This window comes from Bombina bombina, chromosome 5 (genome assembly GCF_027579735.1).
Source record: "Bombina bombina isolate aBomBom1 chromosome 5, aBomBom1.pri, whole genome shotgun sequence".
NCBI classification, from domain to species: Eukaryota; Metazoa; Chordata; class Amphibia; order Anura; family Bombinatoridae; genus Bombina; species Bombina bombina.
Window position 1 is genome coordinate 227,205,279 of NC_069503.1, and position 20,452 is coordinate 227,225,730.

The window sequence follows — 20,452 nt, forward strand, 5'->3', positions numbered from 1 at the left end:
ACCCACTTTAGAGACATACATAAGAATAATTTAAAAGACTTCACCTTCTGGGGCATAAAAAAACTAAAACCAGAATGGAGAGGAGGTAATTTTGAAGAAAAACTCCTAAGAACAGAAGCAGAACTAATTTATAATATGCAAACCCTTTATCCAGCAGGATTAAATTCAGAACTAGATTTGTCCCCTTTCCTTCTGTCTTAAAAGTCAATAAAAATATATATAACACAATCTATCAGAAAAACCTGATTCTCATCTAGAATAGTGTATAATCAGATAATCAAACAGCCAAAATATACACAATAAACAAAGGGGAAATTTACAATTTAGAAATAAAAGTCCAGAGAAACACTATACCTTCAACATACATCAGAAAGCTATAAATCATATAATTGTAAAAGCAAAAAGGCAATTAGTTATGCCTAAGTAAAGGCTAAACCTTACATTAAGACTAAGAAATCATAAGTTCCAAAATCTTTATATTTTTCTGTCAGTTGAATTCTATTGCAAAAATTATTTTTAAAATTATTTTTATAATTCTTAATCAAATAAAAAGTTAAACGTGATAAGAATCCATCATAAAGAATGTCATTACAACCAAGTGTAAATATATTATATATATATATTATAACATAAAAACTATCACTATTAGACATCTAGTGAAACATAAGAACTATCAGAAATAAACGATAAAGACCTGGAAAGATTCCACCTTATCCATACTAAAGAAATCCACCTTAAAAACCACACCTATCCAAAGATGCATGAGAACTATCAGATGTAAGAGGTACGGATCCAGAAAGATTCCACCTTATTTAAATCCACCTTAAAAATCACACCTATCAAATTAAAGGAACAACCAACCAATCAAAAAGAAAAGAGGGCTATTTAAACTGCCGGGCTCAGAACAAACATTATCCGTCTTGACAAAGCCTGCTGGCGAAACGCGTAGACGTTACCTGCTATTACCTGCCTTCAAAAAATTGGACTAACAACTTTACCTATCCCCTATCGAAGGAAGTAGAGGAAAAGAAAGTTCAAAAAACAAACGGCCGTTTGTACTACAAGTCCAAGATTACCTCTACAAGCTGAGACGTGCACACCTGTATCAAGAAGCAGCCGGGGGGAAAAAACGAGATCCTGAATATAGAGGCCAAACTCGCTATAAACCGGCAGAGAAGGAAACCCATACACGCAGGAGCGTGGTCTAGGTTTCTATTCTCGATATCGGAGATACCTACAGTATACAGGGAGGAGAGACACAAAAGAAAAAACCGGTAAGAGAAACCGAGATACCATCAGACACAGACGTGTCAGAAGAACCGGTAAGCCCCATCAAAAAATATCAAAAAAAAAAAAAAAAATTTTTTACTAAGTACAGACAACTCTGTTTATACACTATACACCAAAAGACATTGCTACAAAAAGATAACAACTGAAATAACAATCTATTGGACTATGAAATGTAAATTGTTTCCATCTGATACAAAGTAACAATACAAAAGTAGGAAACGATATAATATCTGAGAAATTTCTTACGACTACTTAGCATCAGAATTAAGGTGGAAATTAAAAGATAATTGATTCAAGGTGAAAAAGAAAAACCTAGGTGGAATCTTTTAGAGAAATATACAAAAGTGTTTTTTTGATGCAGTAAATTTTACTTGTTCTTAAACTACTAAGGGAGACGTCCCACAATCTATTCTAAATGTTATATACATGTTTTATATTATTTTAATAAATATATTTTTGATAAAATATATATCAGTTTCCAGAATTTTCTCATTTAGCTTTTAGCGCTCCCAAACTACTATTGATTTTTTGTTATTGTGTTTTAAGTAGTCATGTCAACCTCTCAGTGAGAGTATTGATAAAAGTTAGAGTCTGAAGATGCAGGGAAAGTTTTTCTGTGAACCCATCCAGACTGTCACTAACAGCCCCTGAGCAATCGGTGTTGACAAGTTTCACTGATTGCTGCTACACACTCAAGTCCATGTCAGAAGTACATTAGAAGGTTCCGCTCCTTCTGTACTGATTAATAATTCCTGTTCGGTTTGCCCGCCTGCTCAGTTTTGTTCCATTTGCCTAAACACTTTTCTAAAGTCTAAGAAGGGAGATAAGCCTGCTAATACTCATAGTGCTGTTAGTCCTTCTGAGCCGTCTACTTCTCAGGAATCTGGGTCCAGAGAAATTACTACCCTTTCTACATTACCCGCTCCACATGCAGTTCCCCGTGGCTTAGGGCTGGGCGATATGGGGAAAAAATAATAATTGCGATTGCGATTTAATCGCGATTTTCTTATAAATGACTATAACACCTTCATTTTGCATTAAAAAGTTTATTTAAAGTTATTAGGTCTTATGACACACAACATTGTCATGTTTTCTTGGACAGTCATTCTAACGGTGGACAGTGGTATGATTAACAAATGAAGCAGTGTAAGCCACATACACACACAATTATATATATATATATATATATATATATATATATATATATATATATATATATATATATATATATTTATTTATTTGTTTATTTTTTCTTCTTTCTTTAAACATTTTAATTTGACTAAAAATGAGCCCATACTAGCAGGAGGGGTGGAGGGCTGCTCCTTTCACAAATGCTGTGCCTTGCTGATATCAAATACATTGTAGATGCAATTAACTTAACCCAGCAGCAGAGGGGACTGCGGTTTTAGCCTTTTTTGCAGCCGTGGGGTTAACTGCAACTGCTATGTATTTGAGCTGTTTTTCAGAGAGCAGGAAATTGTGTGGGAGGTTCCATAATGATTACATACCCTAAGTTTCAGACTGCAGACGTCCCTAGGGGGAAATATAAGTAAGTGGCTTTCCCTCCTCTTCATTCCTGCATGGTTCCATAATGATTACATACCATAAGTTTCAGACTGCAGACGTCCCTAGGGGGAAATATAAGTAAGTGGCTTCATTCCTGCATGGGCTCTGCTTTTAGACTTCTATAGATTGATCGTCTGCTACTGAGATCAAACAGAAAGTGAAAGTAAAACAGCCATTTTACAAATGTGTGCTAAAAGCAACCACTAGATGGAGCTGGTTTTCAAGAATTCACATACAAATCAATGCATTACAGCCACTTCTGAGGATTTTTTTTAGCAAAAAATCGTGACTCTCACGGTTTTAAAATCGCGGCGATTAATCACGGTTTTAAATCGCATATGCGATTAATCGTGCAGCCCTACCGTTGCTCAATTAATCCTCCATCTAGAGGGAGCTTTTTTCCAACGGACTTTACCAAGCAGTTACAATCGGCGGTGTCTGCGGCCCTGATTGCCTTACCTTGCTCTAACAAACGCAAGAGAAAGGTTAAACATAGTTCTCCTAAACTAGAGTCATCTAAATATTTGTTGGATTTAGCTATTATATCTCCGCTATCTGGGATGAGTTAACCTCTGTAGCTTAAGAGGGTGAACTTTCTCAGTCGGAGACTTCAGTTACTAAACCTCCTTCAGCTGAGGAACCCTCCTTTACATTTAAAATTGAGCATCTGCGTTTTTTATTAAAGGAGGTTCTGTCTACTCTAGAGGTTCCAGAGGCTACACTCCCTGAGGAACCTAAGATCCCTAAATTCGACAGGGTTTACAAAGATAGGAAGGTCCCTCTGACTTTTCCTGAACCAGTTAAGATGGCTAACATTATAAGTAACGAATGGGAAAGAGTAGGAACTTCTTTTTCCCCCTCGTCTACTTTTACAAAATTATTCCCGGTCCCTGACTCTCAATTAGATTTGTGGGGCTCCATCCTGAAAGTGGATGGCGCTATCTCCACGCTGGCTAAGCATACTACTATCCCTTTGGAGGATAGTTCTTTTTTTATAGAGCCTATGGATAAAAAAGATGGAAACTTTTCTGAGGAAGATGATTCAACATACAGGATTTTTATTTCAACCGGCGGAAGCTGGAGCTGCGGTAGCTGGAGCAGCTACCTACTGGTGCGACACTCTGTCGGAGCTCAGAGTTGGAGACTCCCCTGGAGGATATTCAGGAGAGAATTAAGGCACTGAGAGTTGCTAACTCCTTCATCTGTGACGCAAATATGCAGATTAGGATTGCACCGAGTACTTGTACTTGAGCAAATGCACCGATACTTAAACCGATACCTCCAATTCCTACCCATACGCCATCTTGTGGCGTTTTTCAAACTGCATGTTCCCATTTCATTTTAAGTGGAGACTTAACTAAAAAATTTTCACTTCTGTTCTGCCAATATAAATTGCTGTTATTTGTATTGTACATCAGAGCAGTGCTCCAAAAGCTGCTGCCTATTATACTGCTAGTTCTCATCTTGCACAATTATGCTCAAAACATACTGTACTCTGAGGAACATCCTTAGCCAGGGCTGGACTGGGAATAAAAAGCAGCCCTGGAAAAATATGAAGACCAGCCCTATTTTCTGTTGAGTCAGTAGAATGCAAATGCCCCATTTTTCTCAAAGGGGATTACAGGGATACTCCTTCCCCAATATTATTTTCAGAATTAAATTATATTACTTTGTATTAAATACAAATGTCAGAGTTATATAGGCACCCTACAACCCAACTGCATCCAGTAATCACCCCTTTAAATTGTAGCCTTCCAGCCCTAGCTGCTGCAGCTGTTATTTATTGTTATTATTAATATATGTTGTAATATTTTTATTTCTAAACATGTTCTGTGAACTTTGTGACAACAAGCACATAAAACTTATTATTTCAAAATGTCTTTTGAGATACAGTTCATAATTATAAAGAAGCGATCTTAAATCAGTGATTTATGTTTTTTATTGGTTATTTGATTCCATATTTGTGAAAAAAAAAAATGATTTACTCGAGTCTTTGTTCATGCTTGTTTCACTGCAGGTTCAAATACCAAAAATTCTTATTGAAAACTAGAACTATGAATATACTTGCCCACCTGTCAGTTTAAAGTAATTTGACATTTTAAAAAAAGGAAGAAAAAAAAGACAACATTATCATGTTTTCTTGAGCCAATAGTTTTAAACAGTATATTGTAAACGTAAAATCCTCGGTTTTGTTACAGTGTTTTTTGATTAAACCAGTTGCTTTTGCTTTCTGTATGTTTAACCCCTATATAAAAGATTGACATTTTCCTAATCCAGAGGAGCACAGGGAGGGATAAGCTCCTCTGTATTCTGGCAAGGTTTTGTATAAATGTTGATAACCCTTGCCCTGTTTTTGTATTTTTATCAGCATACCTTCACTAAGAGGTTTTCTTTATTTGCCTATATCTTAGCTCAAATCCTAGCTAAAACTCACCAGGATCCATTCCTTGCCTAATTATTCGTCCAGTTATGGACATTTGCTTAGAGAGGACAGGTCCTGGCCTATTCTAATGATTCTCTGGAGATGAGGGGTCTTATTGGTTAGTATTAGGTAGGGTATGAGCCAAAATCTGTTTAGAATGTTCTGTATTTTGTAGTGTTTTAAATCTTTAGACACTTATCTTGTTAAAAAAAAAAAAATAGTGCCAAAGGCATTACTTTCTCTGTTTTATACTGGCTTTCAGTGGCCTGCTTCTGAGCGTTACCTCCCATGTTGGCTGCAGGCATGTCAGCCGCTGATCTGATACAGCATTCATGCACGTGGAACATGCTTTCAGGTGATAGGGTAAAATGGCTGCAAATAAACTAGTCTTTTCACATAAGCAGTGTTGGACTTAACTGTATTTGGTTTCTGAAGTTTAAAAATGACATTTCTGTACTGTCAGACTTTATCACAAATGTTTTTCTTGTATTACTAGTACATTTCAGTGTTATGTAGACTGTACTATTATACTTTGTATGGTTTAAATGAATTCTCTCACTCTGAATCAAACTAGTGCCAAGTACAGATTAATTGTTAACCTCTTCTATCTCCACCTGTTTACATTTATGTCCCTTTAATGAAGGCACTGTTTTCTAGCTTTTACACATGCTGCAATGAATCTGTGTTCTTCAGAATAGCCCATTTTAACTTTAATATTTGCCTAAATTTTAGGGTAGTCAGAAAAATCAGCCCGTTAGTGTGCCCATTAAATAGTTCCTAGGGAGAACGCTGATTATAATGTTCTTTCAAAAAAACTTCTTTGATGTGGTTGTAACAATCTCTCATCTTACAGGAATCTCCAACTCCATCAAAAGCAAATTTCCCTGATAACGAAGCCTCACCGCCTTCTCCAAAACTTCAATCAACAGTCAGTATTTACATAGTTTTTTTTTTTTGTGTTTTTTTTTTTTAAAACTTTACTATGATTTGTTGAAAGGCAGCATTGATAGAAAAGAAATCTATCTCTTTTCCTTCACTCCCCTATCTCTCTTGTACCAGCAAAGGTGACCATCTCTTAAAGGGGCAGTCAACTCAAAGGGATTATCTATCTTTTTACTCATTCCCCAGTTTTGCATAACCAGCACAGTTATAATACACTTTTTACCTCTATGATTGCCTTGTATCTAAGCCTCTTCTGACATTTCCCTGATCACATGACTTTTTATTTATTATCTATTGACTTGCATTTTAGCCAATTAGTGCTGCGTTGTGCTGACTCTTAACATTGTGCTCGCACCCATGGAGTTATTTATCTAATATAGCCCACATGAACTAGCAGTCTCTTGTTGTGAAAAGCAAATAAAAAAGCATGTTATAAGAGGCTGTCTGTAGTGGCTTAGAAACGGGCAGAAATGTAGAGGTTTAAATGTTATAAAGTATATTAATATAACAATGTTGGTTGTGCAAAGCTGGGAAATGGGTAGTAAAGGCATTATCTATCTTTTTAAACAATAACAATTTTAGTGTTGACGGTCCCTTTTTAATTGGCTAGATAAGCTAACCAGTCATTTAGTGCTAGCCTTAGTACATCACAATCACTATGTACAGTATGTATGCAGCCATGTCAGACTGTTTGCAGCATACATAGATTACAGAATTTGAGTTCCATCCTCTCTATGGAGTAGGGCACAAAAACACACATTCTTACAAAATGTTAAGTATCAAATGTGTGAAGAGGAATTACCTATAGTAAGAGTAATACGATTAAAGTATTTTCCATGCTTGTCTTCCTTAGTAACTTTATACATTTAATCTTTCCAGGATCAAGAAAAGTATGGTGTGTTAAATGTGACCAAAATCACTGAAAATGGCAAAAAAGTGAGGTAAGTACAATCGAGTGCTTTGATAGCTGCTTGTACTATGTTTGTTGTTTGGTTTGCTGCTGATTCATCACTTTTTAAACATTTTCATTTAATCTTCGTTGTAGAAAAAACTGGACATCTTCATGGACTGTACTACAAGGCACATCATTATTGTTGCAGGGCACTGGTGCTGGCTGGGTAAGAATTCAATATCTCTTAGCGCTGCAGAATCTGTTGGCGCTCTACAGGGAGTGCAGAATTATTAGGCAAATGAGTATTTTGACCACATCATCCTCTTTATGCATGTTGTCTTACTCCAAGCTGTATAGGCTCGAAAGCCTACTACCAATTAAGCATATTAGGTGATGTGCATCTCTGTAATGAGAAGGGGTGTGGTCTAATGACATCAACACCCTATATCAGGTGTGCATAATTATTAGGCAACTTCCTTTCCTTTGGCAAAATGGGTCAAAAGAAGGACTTGACAGGCTCAGAAAAGTCAAAAATAGTGAGATATCTTGCAGAGGGGATGCAGCACTCTGAAAATTGCAAAGCTTCTGAAGCGTGATCATCGAACAATCAAGCGTTTCATTCAAAATAGTCAACAGGGTCGCAAGAAGCGTGTGGAAAAACCAAGGCGCAAAATAACTGCCTATGAACTGAGAAAAGTCAAGCGTGCAGCTGCCAAGATGCCACTTGCCACCAGTTTGGCCATATTTCAGAGCTGCAACATCACTGGAGTGCCCAAAAGCACAAGGTGTGCAATACTCAGAGACATGGCCAAGGTAAGAAAGGCTGAAAGACGACCACCACTGAACAAGACACACAAGCTGAAACGTCAAGACTGGGCCAAGAAATATCTCAAGACTGATTTTTCTAAGGTTTTATGGACTGATGAAATGAGAGTGAGTCTTGATGGGCCAGATGGATGGGCCCGTGGCTGGATTGGTAAAGGGCAGAGAGCTCCAGTCCGACTCAGACGCCAGCAAGGTGGAGGTGGAGTACTGGTTTGGGCTGGTATCATCAAAGATGAGCTTTTTGGGCCTTTTCGGGTTGAGGATGGAGTCAAGCTCAACTCCCAGTCCTACTGCCAGTTTCTGGAAGACACCTTCTTCAAGCAGTGGTACAGGAAGAAGTCTGCATCCTTCAAGAAAAACATGATTTTCATGCAGGACAATGCTCCATCACACGCGTCCAAGTACTCCACAGCGTGGCTGGCAAGAAAGGGTATAAAAGAAGAAAATCTAATGACATGGCCTCCTTGTTCACCTGATCTGAACCCCATTGAGAACCTGTGGTCCATCATCAAATGTGAGATTTACAAGGAGGGAAAACAGTACACCTCTCTGAACAGTGTCTGGGAGGCTGTGGTTGCTGCTGCACGCAATGTTGATGGTGAACAGATCAAAACACTGACAGAATCCATGGATGGCAGGCTTTTGAGTGTCCTTGCAAAGAAAGGTGGCTATATTGGTCACGGATTTGTTTTTGTTTTATTTTTGAATGTCAGAAATGTATATTTGTGAATGTTGAGATGTTATATTGGTTTCACTGGTAAAAATAAATAATTGAAATGGGTATATATTTGTTTTTGTTAAGTTGCCTAATAATTATGCACAGTAATAGTCACCTGCACACACAGATATCCCCCTAAAATAGCTATAACTAAAAACAAACTAAAAACTACTTCCAAAACTATTCAGCTTTGATATTAATGAGTTTTTTGGGTTCATTGAGAACATGATGGTTGTTCAATAATAAAATTAATCCTCAAAAATACAACTTGCCTAATAATTCTGCACTCCCTGTACAAATAATCGATAATATACATTTCGCCTATGATGCAAATAATTCATTTATCTGCTTAAGATTTGCCTTTGGGCTTAATGTTAATTTTTTTTATTTATTGAGGTTTTGTGATATAAACTACATATAATGATCGCCTTGTAGCGTCAAGGACATATATAGCATTGTTTAGGGTACATTGACATTTTGTAGTGGTAAAAAACAACACAACAATGCATAACAATAGATAGGCTTCTTAAACCTCCATTTTATAATAATATAACTTAGTTGGCTGACTAATTGGGTGGCCACTTTTGGGCCAAATGGTCGTAAAAACTGAGAGGCATATGGTAGTCAGGTGAGCAGCCACTTTTGGCTTTATAATTATATTAAATAGAAGATAGTCCCCACATCCACAGGGGAAGTACTCTATGACCTTCTAATTCAAAAGTAACAGGATGTGGAGAGTTAGCTCTTGTGATGGTCATACTTAGACCAAAGTATAAAGGGGGGGGGGGGGAGAAATCAGCGGGCGAGAGCCACTCAGTGTATAGGGGATTATGAGGGGGAGGAGGGGGCGGAGCCTTCCATACTAGAACAGAAAAGAGGTCGGGAGTGGGAAATAATGAAATGGTATGCATAGAGGGTTAGTTATATTTAAGGATGGGCATCCGTAGCAGGGTATAAAGACCATCCGCTGTGCAACTTAGTGCTGCACAACACATAACCTAGTCTAGGAGATCAATCAGGGCTGGAACTAGTATAGGACAGTAAGGGAAAATATGTTGCTTACTACCAGTCCTTAAACATAATACAGTACAAATTTATAACAATAGTAATAAAACATTGAAATAAAACTAGGCTGTCTTCAAGTAAGTACAAGAGAGATAGGCAAAGTATTATAAACATACAGATTTTTTTTTTGGTAGTGGCATATATACTGTATGGAAGATTTGAATAATGGCAAACAATACACCTTGTGGACAAAATAAATATTCCCATAGATAGTTAGCAGTTTTACATGAATTTATATAGAGCGCACCAGGAACTCATGCCAGGATATAAGAGGGAGGTACTCAGTATGACGTTATAGTATACAATAAATCCTACCGTGTCTCATAGGTGATACTGGCCAATGGCATATTAGTCATATCAGCCATGTGTTGCTACCTATTCATGGAAAATAGCAACAATGACAGAACTAACATAACATTGTATATGGGTATTTAGTAGCAATATGGCCACCAAGGGGCAGTAGAAAGCATCAGGGGAGGGCGAGGAGGGGCGGAGCTTTTTAGCTGGAGGAAATATTGTAAGGGTAGGGAAGTTGAACAGTAGATTGTGGTATGTGACAAGAGTAAGTATCCATGGGTTATCGAGTAATGCTGAAAAATAAAGTGTGGTAAAACTTGTGACTTAGGGAGATAAATATAGTTTCCCTGCCTGCAATGGAAGCATATTCTTGCATTGAAACCAAACTAAGTAAAAATAGTTAGTGAGATATAGGTTAGTGGTTAATTTGTTATTACAAGATAAGCTGCTGTAATATTGTAGCCCCGTATGCACATACCACATCCACCAACCCTCTGGCGTATGTCAGGGGTATATATCATAGAGTTAGCTAGAGATATAGTATCTAGTTTAGGATTTATATCATGCCTAGGAAGTTACAAAACAACATACGGTTAGTAATACACTCGAGTGAAACCAATAAGAAGGTGAAATTATTAAGATTTAGGTAGCTCTATAGTTAATTGAAGCCTTTCTGCTTCTCAGTAGATGAAGCGTTATGCGCATAAGGCCAAAGAAAAAGGCTCCTATGAATATTATCTTAATAAATCAGCACTGCAACAAATGATTGAGTAGTGTCGCCCAACAAAAGGAACATTGGGCTTCCAAATATCAGTTATCACATGGAGTAGTAAATGTAAGCATCTAGTTATACAGGGGGTAAATATAGCATTTCATTTGGGTCATAAGCTGAGGCAGACAGAGAAATAAAAAAAATCTACTTTTGATCACAAATAATTAACAGCCACATAAATGGTGAGGTATCATACAGGAAGTACACTTCTTAACTTATGAATATAAACAGCCAGGCATAAGCATCAGGTACATAACACAGATAATTAATAGCCAGATAAATGGCTAGCTCTCGCTGAAAAAAGTTGACCGTGTAGCAGATAACCTAGTGGTATAGTAGTTATTTCACAAGCCCAACTGCAATTTTAGATGAGGCCTACAAACTATATAGATTTATCATATGTTGTGGATGATGAGGTACATAATAAAGCTCAGCATTCCGTGCCCTAGTAAATATGGGTGATGCGCCATCTCGGCTGCCAACAGCACATCCACCCCTAACCAGCACAGAGCAACTAAATAATATTAAGTACAATAATAAAGTGGTAGTAGAGCCATATAAGATTGGTGTACCGAAGCGGCTTTGCTCTAATGGATCAGACTTATTTAGAAATGGCTGGCTAAGTCGATGGCAGCAGTACCAATAACTATACTGGGCTAGACTGTAAATGCTTTGCTTATAGGAATTGGTTCCCATGTCATTTATAGTAGAATATCTATGAAAGAGCCAGCTCTATTGGTTTAATATTTTTTTTTTTTTTTTTTTTTTTTAGAGAGAGTGAAAGGAAATCCGCACTATATTACATCCATAAGCATTTTTCGAGTATATGCTGAAATAAATAGTACATGTTCTCCAGCCTATTAGTCATCACCAATGTATTGCTCTTATGTAGATCTAAGTATGCAGTAGGATATTTCTAGGTACTTAATAGTATAGACTGATTAGCTTTCTCAATTATTGAAATCCCTCTAGACATAAAATTAGCAAAACGTATCAGTCAATATAGTTGTGGTACTATCCATTTGCATGTGTCAGCTGAATAACGTTGTGTATGATCTATCTTAGCTGCTACTTGTGGGTTGCTCTCATATTAGTGTAAGTGTATAGAAGAATATTACTAAAGACATAAAACTATAGACCAATTGGCTTACTCAGTAATCAACAAACCTGTAAACATACCTATAAACAAATTAACAGTGCAGCTGATATAGTAATGGCACTAGTGAAACTAATAAAATATCTTAATATAGGGCTAAAATAGACAAACCATATGCTATAGACAAGTCCGAGTCTGAGACACCAAACAGCAGTTTTATCATAAAGACCCAAGTATCCATAGCTAAGTGTCTTATTAAGAATAAAGCATTAAGTAGGGCTGAGAGAGCTCTCCAAAACAGCGGGTGTTAGGGCATCCCATCCACAGTAAAAGCCATGTCTCTTTACCCTACTACAGATTTGGCTACGATTGTAGAGGAACGCCGCTGTGCAGATGGGCTTAAGCGGCTGGCGATAGGATTTGTGGGAGCCTAGGCTCTAGCCGGTGAGGCTGCTTGTAGGAGCCGTTAACGTTCCTGTTTAACTGGAAGACTCTTCCTTTAGCTAGGGACTCTGTAGTGCTAAGATCTGATGACAGGAGCTCAAAATATGCATCCCAGGAGCGAACTCCATGTAATAAGGTGCGTTCTCCGTGGCTCTGGCCCCCTTGTAACCTCGAAGCATGGATCTGAGCTGCTACTTGCTAGGACTAAGGCAGAAGCTGCTAGTTGTTCGCCGGCTCCCTGGAAAGGGATTCGCTCAGGGACGTTTCCTCCACTGGAGAGTGTTCTATCTGTTGCGAGAACAGATTTAAGCTCACTAAAGTGCGCTTCTAGTAAGTCTTCCAGTTGTTTCAGGCAGTAAATGATCTGACGCCATCTTTATGAAGGCCTTAGATAGCTGCAATTCCGTGAAGTATGCGATTCCCTGCTGCTAATAATCTGGAAGTTAAACTCGTCTCAGCAATTCGACTTGCTTCACAGAAGCTTTAATGTATAGTCTCTCCATATTATACAATTGGCTTGTCCTTACTTGAGACTTTAGATGCACCGCTGTTTCCATCTGTTAGGGGATGTTTGCAGGCTTTTGAGGGTAGGTGCAGCAACTGGAAGAGTTGCTGAAATCTCTGTGAATCTAGCTCTTTGGGAGTATCAGTGTGGCATTGTCCATGCCCTGGGTTGTTATCCGGTATGTATGTGGTATATTCCGGTATCTTTGTGAGCTTCTGAAGGCTGAATTAGGCTACTTTTAGCATATCATGATACAGAGCTCCTTTCTTATGCGGCCATATTTGTTGGCGTACGGCTCCGCCCCCATGTTAAACTTTTATGTGGATTGTTATTCATCTACATATTATATATAGTAGGCAGTTGCTTAAAGGGACGGTCAAGTCCAAAAGAAACTTTAATTTTAAACAACTTCCCAATTTAATTTTATCACCAATTTTGCTTTGTTCTCTTGGTATTTTTAGTTGAAAGCTAAACCTAGGAGGTTCATATGCTAATTTCTTAGACTTTGAAGACTGCCTTTAATCTGAATGCGTTTTGACCACTAGAGGGCATTAGTTCATGTGTTTCATATAGGTAACATTGAGCACATGCTCGTGAAGTGACCTAGGAGTGAGCACTGATTGGATAAAATGCAAGTCTTGTCAAAAGAACTGAAATAAGGGGGCAGTCAGCAGAAGCTTAGCTACAAGGTAATTACAGAAGTAAAACGTTTATTATTATTATAACTGGTTTGGTTATGCAAAACTTGGGAATGAGTAATAAAGGGATTATCTTTTTAAACAACGCAAATTCTGGTGTTGAGTGTCCCTTTTAAGGGCACTTGAGCAGTGGGTGGTATCTGTTTACATTGTGTGGGATTAATATTGTACTGTACTAATGAGATATTTATAAGGTAATGGTCACCTTTGATAAAGCTTCAGAGGTATTTCTAATTGATGAATACTGAAGCCATCCAGGTCTTATTTTTTTTTTATGTGCACTTACAACAATAAATGTTACGTTTTAATTCAACATTGCATGTCACTTGGATGTGAGTTGTGTAAGTAAGCAACCAACATAGACTTGAGGTATACTTAAAGGGATATGAAACTCAAATTTTACCTTTAATGATTCTGATAGAGCATGCAATTTTAAGCAACTTTCTAATTTACTACTATTATCAATTTGTCTTTGTTCTCTTGGTGTGCTTTGTTGAATGAACAGCAATGCACTGCTGGTTTCAAACTGAACACATGGGTGAGCCAATGACAATCAGTATTTATATGCAGCCTCCAATCTGCCGCTAGAACCTAGGTTCTTTGCTGGTCATGAACTTTCCTAGATAAATCTTTCAGCAAACGATAACAAGCAAATGAAGCACATTAAATAATAGAAGTAAATTGGAAAGTTGTTTAAAATTGTATTCTCAATCTGAATCATGAAAGAAATGTTTTGGGTTTCATGTCCCTTTAACTAAGAGATGTCTAAGGGCTTACCACAACGATATGGCCATCCAGGCAGAATTTGTTTTATTTTTGGTTTGCTTTTAGTGGTCCCTTTATATAGCTTTGTAGCTTTATTTGGATACACACTATTGTGCTTAATAGGATCAAGCACAATAGTGTGAGAGGTCAGGTGATTCATTTAGATATTGCATTAGTCTATTTCTGTTTTGCTAGAAAACTGAAGTAACAAGTTCTCTCTGGTTTTAGTATTAAAGGGACAGTCTACACCAGATGTTTTATTGTTTAAAAAGATAGATAATCCCTTTATTGCCCATTCCCCAGTTTTGCATAATCAACACAGTTATATTAATATACTTTTTACCTCTGTGATTACCTTGTATCTAAGCATCTTCTGACAGCCCTCTGATCACATAACTATTATTTATTGATCTATTGACTTGCATTTTAGCCAATTAGTGTAGTGTCGGCCACAAGCCACTGGCATGATCACAGTTATCTATATGGCTCACATGAACTAGCACTCCCCTGTTGTGAAAAACTCATAGAAAAGCATGTGATAAGAGGCTGTCTTTAATGGCTTAGAAACAGGCAGACATTTAGGTTTAAATGTTATAAAATATATTAATATAACAATTTTGGTTGTGGAAAGCTGGGGGATGGGTAGTAAAGGCGTTATCTATCTTTTTAAACAGTAACAATTTTAGTGTTGACTGTCCCTTTAATCATAGAACTTTACCTATCCCTGGACAAGGGAACAACATCTACTAGCATTTTTACTTTTGGTTTATGGATTAAAAGAAAAACATAAGTCTGCTAAAACAGCTGAGAACGTCTCTAAGCTAACAGAAGAACCATAAAAGTATACTCTAAGCATATACATTTTTATTTTATAGGTAAAAAAGCTGGTGCAGTAATAAGCATCCGTAACCTGAAATAAGGATATTTCTATATAAGGTAATACGGGTTGTATCTATACAAGGTACAATACCTAGGCATAATTACTGAAAGTAAAACAATGTTAAAAAGGATATTTGTGAAAATGATACAATGTCTAAAACCACCAGTGGTTACAATATAAAAATCAATATATAAAATGCAACCTCAAAACATCCACCTATGTAAAAAAAAATGCATCTCAAAACATCCATAAGTCTTGTGTGTAGAGGAGGATATTAAGTGTATATCAGAGGCCGAACGTGCATTTGCAATGCAGCATGGGAATAGTCTATCGATAGCTACCTGTTTCTCCTTGGTAGTCCCGGATTACCTTTCCAATTCTTTTTGGTTGCACTTGTGCGCTGGTAACCTTTAAATATATAGTAGTTCGTATCCCCAGATACTTAGTACTTTTACCTCGAAATCCTCTGTGTTAGTGTCCCGATATACCTCACCACTGTTTGGTAATTAACCACTAGTAATGGTTGCACCTCTGCGCCAGTATCCCTGGGACCCTGCGTGTGTAGATCTCTGTGGTGACGCTTCCACTCCTGTTACTCCAGCGCTGGACTAACAGGAGTGGAAGCGTCACCACAGAGATCTACACACGCAGGGTCCCAGGGGTACCGGCGCGGAGTTGCAGCCATTACCAGTGGTGAGGTTTTAGCGAACCTTATGTTTTTCTTTTAGTTTTGTGTAATCCGAGTTTGTCCTCTCATGGAACTTACTTTTTATAAGGTTGCCAGAACGTCCCTCACTTTGTGATTTGACACTTACAAATATTTAAATTTGTGCTTTGTTCTTTAGATTATTCTAAATTTATGGATTATTCAATATAAATCTCTAATATGCACATTCTTTACATCTCTCCTAGAAATTTTTGTCTTTTTTCTTAATATTTTTGGCTAGCTACTCCCATTTAATAAAATTTTTCTTCATTCTCTTGCTATCTTTATTTACAAAGCAGGAATGTAAAGCTTAGGATCTGGGCCATTTTTGGTTCAGAACCAGGGTTACACTTGCTTATTGGTGGCGAAATGTAGCCACCAATAAGCAAGTGCTATCCAGGGTGCTGAACCTAAAATGGGCCGGATCCTAAGCTTTACATTCCTGCTTTTTAAAATAAAGATAGCAAGATCATGAAGAAAAATGTATAATAGGAGTAAATTAGAAAGTTGCTTAAAATTGTATGCACTATCTGAATCATGAAAGAAAAAAAAAATGGGTTTATTATACCTTTAAGACTAATCTAAGCACTGTGTGCTTTGTCACATTCAAGAGGATCTGAGAGTCTTTCAATTTGAATGATGATTTTACCATTGTATGTTCCTTGCAAAATCAATTATAAGTGTTTTTTGCATAATTTCTTGAATTTATAGGAAAAGCTGAGAAACAGACCACTAACAAATTAAATTTATTAATGGAGGACAATTGGAAGAACTTATTGAGTTTTAGATCTAAAAAAAGCCCTATAATGAAAACAAAATAAAAACTTAGAAATTACACTATGGGGTTGATTTATCCATACACACCCGTCTGCCGCAGCTCACCTCTGTCGGGCTGAATTCCGCTATCCGGGATTCAGCATTTTACACGAGAGCAACTTTGCGCTCGCATGCAATCCCGTCCCCTGTCCTTACACAGCCAATCATGCGCGGACAGGAGCTGTCAATCTCCCCGGTCGGATTAGACCGGGGAGATTGAAATTCGCTAACTAAGAGGTGGCAAAAGGTTAGCAGCGGTCTGATGACTGCTGCTTGTTAAATACGGACTTCAGGTTCTCTTGTGAGAACCTGCAGTCGTAAGGGGTGTGAAGCCTGCTGAAGGCTTTCAAAAATCGACCCCTATGTGTTGGTATCCAATGTCCTCCAGGCACCCCTTAGGAATGCTTTCAGGTTCCAGAACTTGGTAATATCCTCAAAGAAAAGGAAATAGAAACATTTCATAATTCTGTATACACCAAACAGCAACAGCTTCTCTGAATACAGTACTCGCACTTCACAGAGCTACAATAGCTCCAAGTATGGTGCTCTGTAAATATTAGCCGCACAGATAACAGGATCTCTTCAATGTTCATATTTTCCAAATAAATAATGATAAAAACATGATAAAAACATAACTCAGTATTTTTCAACCTTTTGCCAACGCTTATAACATTTATATGACGTCCTTAATACACCTAAAACACTGTACAACCAGCTTGATTTATTGTATCATGCAGACCAAGTCCAAAGTGTGGTGACTTTGTGACGTGCCTACTGTATATTGACTCCGACGTGCATTTTTCTGCAAATATTTCTTGGTCTACAATAAAGACTTTCTGGAAAGAAGTTCTGTAAAATTCAACCGTTAAATTTAATGAACTTTTTATACAGTTATTTCAGAATATGCCAGCTTATACCATAATTGTAAAAAGTAAGTTCCAATATTCCATTGATATTTTGTCAGTAACAACTTTTAAGTGTCCCATGACAGAAAATGTTGTTTTCACTTTTCTAGTTAGTGACAAATTTTATACACAATATAACTTGATTTTCATTCATCTGCTTTACAAAGGTTATGTCACAATATCTTGTTTCCTTTGCAACTATCTTGTCTAAATGTCAAACCCATGTAAAACCTAAAATTTAGTTTTTTTGTTTAAATGATTCCTAAGTTGTAGTGACGTTTCTAGCATAAATTGTGGTATTTCTTGGATGACCTCCTTGGCATAGATGGAAGTCCAGAGACGTTTTGCATAGTAGCATATTTACCTTAGGCTGATGAGTCATGAGTTTTGGAAGGAAGTTGACCATTGCTACCAAACTAGGTCTCTTGTTGCAAGGGATTGATGATTTGAGTGAGTCCAGACCTCCATCTCTGTGCATGTTCTGTGCTGTAAATCCATATGGTTTTGTACTGAACATGTCACCAAATAGATTGCTTCAGCATAATTTCCATTAACTAGATCAACATCCCTGATTAAGAAAATGTTCTCTTTTAATGTTTGACCTGGTAAATAGGACATTCTGTGATTTTTATATTAATCCTTCTTTTGACAGCTTTTGTATTGGATTTTGTTTTTTGTTTGGCATCATACATAATTTATTTTATTGTCTTGTTAATTAAATGTATGTTTGACCGCAAACCCTTCACTGGACACCTTCGGGTGTTAGAGCAACTGCGTTTCTGGTGCCTTGTATTTACCATTAGTTTGTGTCTGTTTAGAAGACACTCTGCTTTAGTTTCATTAATAGAATGTTCAAGGTAGTTCATAATTTAGAAAACTCTTTAAACATACATTTAATTTATTCCCTGTGTACTGCCATGTTTGTTTTTTCTCTTGAGCATATGTTGAATGCTATTGTGCGTTGCGCTTGTCTCGGCTCTATTTTGAGATGCTATTATTCTTCCCTTTCTTCAACAAGTCCTTCTGCACACGCTGCTCACTTCCTGTGCTCCTTCTTTCGCTGTTTTCTGCCTGGAAAAATTATCTTCATCGCAGACCTGCTGTCACCTATGTAAACTCTGGTCTTGTATCATCCATCACTGTATGTTCTTGTTGCATGTTCAGCTTAAAATATATTTAACAATTCATAAAATTGGCTAATTTTACTAAAAAATACAAAACCAAAACCTTGGAATCCTAATTTTACGTTAACTCACTTATAACCCCAAAAATGTGCATATTACTAACACTGAAAATATTTTAAAAATGTTTACAGAGAAATTATGTGATGGATAATTTAATGCATAGCTTTCACTTTCCGGTTTTGTATTCCATTTTCTTATAATAAAAATTAATTGCAAAAATTTAGCGACTTTTCTTAGAGTGAGTGAAGCGCACTACTTCACATTCAGATCTCTTCAACTATTGGCAGTCAAAGACGAGCACCTTTGCATGCAGTAACCTTTAGTTTACCTTAGACAGTGAGCATACACACACACACGCAGATATTAGACTTGTGCATTCAAGTTTGCTTTATTCTCTTGGTATTCTTTATTAAAGCAGCAGCAGTGTTTAACTGAGAGGTAGCTGAACACATCAGTAAGCCAATGATAAGGGTTATATATGTGCAGCCACCAACTCCCAGCTCCTGAGCTTACCTAGGTAATTTTTTTTCAACAAAGGCTATCAACGGAACAAAGCAAATTAGATAATTTGATAATAAGTAAATTGGAAAGCTGTTAAAAAGTGAATGCTCTATCTGAATGATTAAAGGAAATTTTGGGGTTTCATCTTATGTGGGTCCTGTGCAGCAAATCCATGTGTGTTGATGCTTATTCTGTATTGTGGCATCATTCAAGCATTACAAGTAAGCAGTGAGTTCCAGACTCTTTATAAGAACATCTCCAAAGTTCTTTTACACCTGTAGTTTTCCCTGTTTTGTTATTAGGTAGAAGGTTTGTTTTTTACTTTAAAGGGACAGTCTGCCTGTTTTTTTCATTGTTTAAAAAGATAGAACATATTTACTACTCATTCCCCAGCTTTGCACAATTAACATTGCTATATGAATATACTTTATAAACTTTAAACCTGTAAATCTCTTTCTAAGCCCTTGCAGGCCGCCTCTTTTTATCAGCTTTTCACAGCCAGTGAAAGCGCTAGTTCGTGTGTGCCAAATATATAGATGCTTAGATACAAGGTAATAACAGAGGTAAAAAGCATATTAATATAACTGTTGGTTATGCAAAACTGGGGAATGGCTAATAAGGGGGTTATCTATCTATTTAAACAATAAACATTTTCCGGTAGACTGTCCTTTAAACCTCATCTGCCTTTCAACTGCATGCATGTTTTTACAAGATTATTGCCAGTGCTACAATATGCTGTTTTTATTTGTAATACTTATTGATGTTTAATGTAATAAGCAAATATGGAAGTTTACTTTCTAATGCTGCTTTTAGATCCTAAACACACTGAGAAGCGCACTCACAGGAACGAACAACCATCTTAATAACATTGTCGGCCTGTTCTATGGCGATTTACCACCTGGATGCTACTAAAACTACATTTACTATTAATGGGAAATAAGGGAATGATTATTCACCCATAAAATGTTTTAATTCAGAAAAATAAAACATTCTAATATCCATGTATTTATTTCTCCTGCTTTTTAAAGGAATGTTGGAAAATATTATTTAACTAACTAAAATATCTGTTTCTGGTTGCTAAAAAATGTTTGCTTTAAAACGGTTGCTGGTTTCTTTTTGCTTATTGTTGGCTTTATGTAAGTTTAGTTTTTTTATTTTATTTA

General features: G+C 36.9%; 1 protein-coding gene across 6 annotated transcripts in view; it reads left to right on the forward strand.

Annotated features, from left to right (window-relative positions):
* ARHGAP12 (Rho GTPase activating protein 12) overlaps positions 1 to 20,452 on the forward strand; it is a 172,375-nt gene that overhangs the window by 108,973 nt on the left and 42,950 nt on the right. For all 6 annotated transcript variants that reach the window (XM_053713862.1, XM_053713863.1, XM_053713866.1 and 3 more), the window contains 3 exons: positions 6,132 to 6,206; positions 7,100 to 7,161; positions 7,266 to 7,338. In XM_053713862.1, coding sequence (XP_053569837.1) covers positions 6,132 to 6,206; positions 7,100 to 7,161; positions 7,266 to 7,338 — 210 coding nt within the window. The remainder of the gene's footprint in view (positions 1 to 6,131; positions 6,207 to 7,099; positions 7,162 to 7,265; positions 7,339 to 20,452) is intronic.